Here is a 5,159-nt window from a genome sequence, read left to right as displayed (position 1 = left end):
CAAAGACAGGAAAGATGGGGAGGAAAGGGAGATGGGTGAAGAATTAAGTATCATTACCTGAAATATGGGAAAAATGGGAAAATAAATATAATAAAAATATCCACAGAATGAAGAATGACAGAGGCTTATCAGCAGAGGCTGGCAGACAGAAACACACAAGAACAAATAATTACTAGTTTTTCAGGAAATAGCATTAATAGACTACAGTGTGTCAAAAATGAAAGTCATCACACTTCATTTTCCAGATGTTGTTGTGTCAAAGGAATGGCTTTCATGATGTTTGGAAGACATAGCAAAGCAAACACTGTGATTAAATTATGGAATGAGGAAAAATAAACCAAGTGTGCTTGGATGCTTTTGTGCCGTCATTGTTAAGAGTAAACTAAAGAGACAGAGGAAAAGGAAAATAATCAAGGAGGAAAAGACACACACGATGGAAGGAAACAAGAGAACAAACAGGAAACACATCTCAGTGAAAGGAAGGTAAAAAGTTCATATGAAAAAAGGGGGATAAAAGGGAAAGGATGCTTTAAATTAAAATTGTGACAAGAACTAAAGAAAGCTAAAAATATGAGAACGTGAAACAAATATTTGCGGAATGAAATCTGGGTACAAGAGGAAGAAGATGATAGATTTAAAAAAAAAACTAAGATAGTGAGATAAAGACAACGAGCAAGAAAAAACGGGAACGTTAAAATGGGGAATGTTCATATGCAGCAATACCATCTAGTGGTGAAATCTAAGAATAACAAAAGCAGAAAAAAAGTCTTCGATGTTTGGTTATGTGTCCACTACAGAACAGCATCGTGTTTGAAGGCCAAAAAGCTCCATTGGTCTCTTCAGACCAAGGAATTTATTCCTACTTGCAATGGAGTCTCCCCTATGCCTTCTGGGAGACTATAGTTGCCCCTTGATCTGAGGGGTTTATTTAAATTTCCTATTTTGCATTTTAAAACAAAATTAAACTTCCACATTTTTTTTGTTTTTCATTTAGGCTTTCAAATTACCACTCTTTACCAGTGGGTGGCAGTATTGTAATATTTCAGAACGAAGCAGGAGCGGGTGTTTTTTTTTTTTTTAAGCGCAATAAACGATCTTTGGCTGCGGTGCTGCACTCACAGCTCTTTTCTGTTGTTAAGCGAACTCCAGCTATTTACCTCCTGCCAAAGAAACGAACCGAAATGCTGGGAAACACCGCTGGACATGAAGTCGGTAAGGAAGGGATTTTGTTAACCACCTGAAACGCTGTTGTTTTATATTTTTGAGAACCCTCGCAATAATTGGAGTATCTCGTGTCTGCGTTAAATTGTTGCTAAGCTAACTTCCCGGCGAAGCGGTAAAAACACACCCAGATATCGAAGCTGCTCTGGTAACTGATAATGACTCGGTGGTTGAGTCGTCTTCTTAATTTATTTTATTAAGAGGTAAGGCCTCTCTGACGTGGGCTTGTGATATTTCAACGTGGGAAATATTGTTTACTAGCTCATTTGAAACTAGCGGTGAGGACGCACGTGAGAGTGTTCCCTCCCTGGACACGAGTGGGTGACAGCTGAGAGACAAACGGGAGGTCTGAACATGGTAGACGGGATCATAGACTTTAGGAACCGGGCTCAACCATCTGCAACAGGCAGTGGAGAGGCAGAAGAGCCCTAGGGTGGTCTCTGCATTAGGACCCATACTACAAGGGGGGAAAGGGAAGGTACACGACGTGTTTTGGAGTTAGTGGTAAAATAAAGAAAGTGAGGATTCCTGTCGAGGAGGATAAAGAGTTGCATGATTAGAGGTGAGGGAATCACAGGAGCAGCTTGGAGATAAAAATCAGAAGGAATGGTTGACTAAAAGCAAAGATTCCTCGATGTAAAGGAGAATATACAGATTGTTTATGTGGCAGAGGAAGACGCCATTCTAATTCTTTTCGCCACAATTTGAAGAAAAGAGGTTAATTACACTGTTTACATTGGTAGGTTGTTAAACAATGGCCTTTGGAGCTCAAATCCTCTGTCTAATTATATTCAGTAGTTTCTATGTGTTTTTTCAGTGAAAGTTATCTATTCATAGTTCATGTGTCCATTTCATCTGCATCGTTTCGTACTACTTTCTTATCCTTTGGATTGTTTCAGGGCAGAAGCTGTGCAGCTAAGTGCCTCCCTGGCTTCTATAAGCTCACCTGTCAACTATTGACACCCAGCACACCACTTCCAGTCTGCAGTCGAACACTCCTGACAGGATTTGAGAAGATTTGTCTTAATTCAGCCTGTGTGAGAGCTCAGACGTTGCCCTGAATCCTGGGTGACATTTTGGTGCCAGTGATGAGTGCCGTCGGTGAAGATTCATCAAGAACTTGTTCGTCAAGTTGGAGCTGACGTTGCCAAGTTCTTTCAGCTGAAGAAGAGTCTGCGCAGGGAGTCCTTGGCATCTACCTGTGCTTCTGACGGCAACTAGAACATCTGGAGGCGCTTTGCAACACGCCGCCATGCCCACCAACCAGTCATCGCCGTGGGGCGGAGGGAATCTCAGGCCATGCTCCAACACACATAATGCCCCCACTGCTGCCTTGGTTTCAGGTGCAACCTTTAAATCGTCTTTCAGGCACACTCCACCGGAGCTCCCCAAAGCTACCAGCCTGGACAAACATCTGCCATCTACCGGTGCTTCATCCATGATGTCATCTGTGTGCCCTGTGTGGAAGACAGGCAGTGGAAATGGTTCTAACACCAGGACTCACCACCTTGCATCAGATAAGTCAGCGAAGCAGCCAGAACACCAGAACCGGACTCAGAGACCAAATCAGAACCTGGCAGCGTCAGAACTGAATCGACCTAATGCCAGGATCATGGTACAGGAGGTCCAGCTGAGAGGAGTCACTGAGGGCTGTTTACCAGCCCAGCCCCTTCAGTCTGGAGACGGAGCCGCATTGGTACCTAGTCAGGATTCCACTGACCATGTGCCACTGGAGTCTTCACCAGGTTGTCATGAAGACCTGTTCATCAGAGGACATGCCGCTGTGCCACAAAGCGCCAAGCTGATGGTGAGTGGGTTCATCTCCTGCACTGAGGCCAGAGCAGCAGATATACAGCAGGTATATAGAAAATATACAACACGGGCCAGTAGTGCTCCAGTGGTGTTCCTGTTCTCCATTATTACTGCTCATCCTGCGCTGTTCAACCAACAGAGCAGCAGTTTTATGGCGGCAACACAACCGGAGATTACATCCACTTTATCACTCAGGAATCCATGCAGACTGTCTGCCATGGCTGCACATGTCAATTATCCAGAAAATGAATAACAAGCATTGAAACATTAGTGCATACAGCTCCAAAATTTAAATTCATATTTTGTCATGTTAGAAATATCAATTTATCTATTTTTATTTTGTATTTTATGCAAGGAAGACTCTTTAGTTTTCTTTCTTTTTTTAATAAAAATGTGGCAAGCATAATTCACTCCCTTATTAATTAAAGGTCTAGCCTTTGACTAGGCCAATAGTGCCCAAAGTCAGTCCTCAGGAGTCGGCGTCCTGCACGTTTTAGTTCTCTCTCTGGTTGTAGTAACAACCGTTTCAGCATGTCGGTGTTCTTCTTAGGGCTTCTAGTGAGCCTTCATTTGATCCAGGCAACATTGAAGTGGGTTTAAATCAGAACATAAAAATGTTCAGATTTTAACCATATCATTGCAACTCTGGCTGAATGTTTGGGGTTGTTGTCTTTCAAGATGAATATCAGCCTATAATAGTTTTCTTGCCCTTTACTTTTCTCCTGCCATCACCTCATACCCATGATTTTGACCCAGATGGAGAAAATCTTTCCCACAGCATGATGCTGGCACATCCATTTATTTTTTTTTATTTTTTTTTGCATGTAAGCCGGAAATGTTCCTGACCTGTCTGCTGTGGTCCTCTGGGGTCTTCATGTTCTTTAACAAACCTCTGAGGGCTTCATAGAGCAGCTGCATTTACACTGAGATTTCATCCCAACACACTTAGATTCTACTCAAGTCTAGCTTTTAAAATCTCAATGAAATACAAAAAGCTTAAGCGGTATAAATACTTCTGTGTCACATGTTTTGTGACTGTGTTTATCTGGTGACACTTTTTCTGTTTTATTCCTCAGCCTAAGACTACAGACTGTTCCTCTTCACCACCAGTGCCTCACCTGTGCTTGAAGCTGTCCAAACATCAGGGAACAAAGTTACGGAAGAATACCTCTGGACACAAGGGCACAAAGCAAGAAACGAGAAGCACAAAGTGGCAGCTGAACTCTCCACGAAGGAGCCATTCAGCGAAGATGCCAACAAAACACACTAAGACCCAAAATGGCCGTGCAACGCGGTCGCCTTCAAGGAATCAGCGGCTAGTTAAAGGTGGTCCTGCGGGTGTTCTGGTTACAGCTGCAAACCGCAAATCCCACAGTGCACCGTTGCCCCAGCTACCTACATGCAGAGAACTGGATTCATCTCCCTGCAGCGATGTGCCAGCTGTGCAGTGTGGCGGTCAACGTCTGCAGCCCACAGGGCTCCATGCTGGTGAAGGTGTAGCTCCGTGTCTTGCTGGAGCTTTGGTGGGCTCAGTGACCAATCAGATATCAGCCATTCACCTCACCAAGGAAGGACAGCCTTCCTCCACTTCAACTCAGTCTCTGTACTCATCCTCATCAGTGACAGAGGAGCAGCTGATGAGGTGAGTCAATGGTTTTAATCATTGTTTTTGTTTTGATCCACTTAACTTGGAGGGTCTCATTCTCGCCTTGTTCTTCCAGCTTGGAGTGTGTGATGCAGGTGGATGGAATGGAGGAGGAGCTTCCAGATGAGCTGGAAAATGCCTTCAGTGATGATGGTGAGTTCATTAAAAGTATATTTTATTACCTGATTTATTGTTTAGACAGTTAAGCAGAGTTTCCCCAAGAAAACTTACTTAGCCCGGTGGTCAGGGTGCCGAGGCGGTCCACCGTGTTTTTGTATTAAAAGATGTTAAGTAGACAGGAAATGTAAAAAATATTACTGGGTAATTATATTAATTGCACTTCAGCATAACATAAATTAAAAGATTTTAAATTAACATTTAAATGTAAGATTTTAAAGAGCTGGCATGTGTACTTTGTAAAAGTTCAAAGAACAATATTCATAGTTAGATTGTTTTGTTACCATAGCTACAATCTGATGCT

At 42.9% G+C, this 5,159-nt stretch overlaps 1 protein-coding gene across 2 annotated transcripts in view; it reads left to right on the top strand.

Annotated features, from left to right (window-relative positions):
* Positions 1-1,071: 1,071 nt before the first annotated feature.
* The window catches only part of ttll4 (tubulin tyrosine ligase-like family, member 4), a 19,259-nt gene continuing 15,171 nt past the window's right edge, over positions 1,072-5,159 (top strand). The window contains exons 1-4 of one of the 2 annotated variants that reach the window (XM_015058023.1): positions 1,072-1,212; positions 2,121-3,028; positions 4,110-4,675; positions 4,755-4,831. In XM_015058023.1, coding sequence (XP_014913509.1) covers positions 2,474-3,028; positions 4,110-4,675; positions 4,755-4,831 — 1,198 coding nt within the window. In that variant the 5' untranslated portion in view covers positions 1,072-1,212; positions 2,121-2,473. Of the gene's footprint in view, positions 1,213-1,353; positions 1,784-2,120; positions 3,029-4,109; positions 4,676-4,754; positions 4,832-5,159 lie in introns of those variants that run through there. The other variant, XM_015058024.1, reaches the window with a different exon arrangement.

The sequence above is a fragment of the Poecilia latipinna genome, unplaced genomic scaffold, assembly GCF_001443285.1.
Source record: "Poecilia latipinna isolate Pla-1442-1.1 unplaced genomic scaffold, P_latipinna-1.0 Scaffold1510, whole genome shotgun sequence".
Lineage (NCBI taxonomy): Eukaryota > Metazoa > Chordata > Actinopteri > Cyprinodontiformes > Poeciliidae > Poecilia > Poecilia latipinna.
The sequence above is the reverse complement of the archived record's forward strand: the minus strand, read 5'-3'. Positions and strand labels throughout refer to the sequence as shown.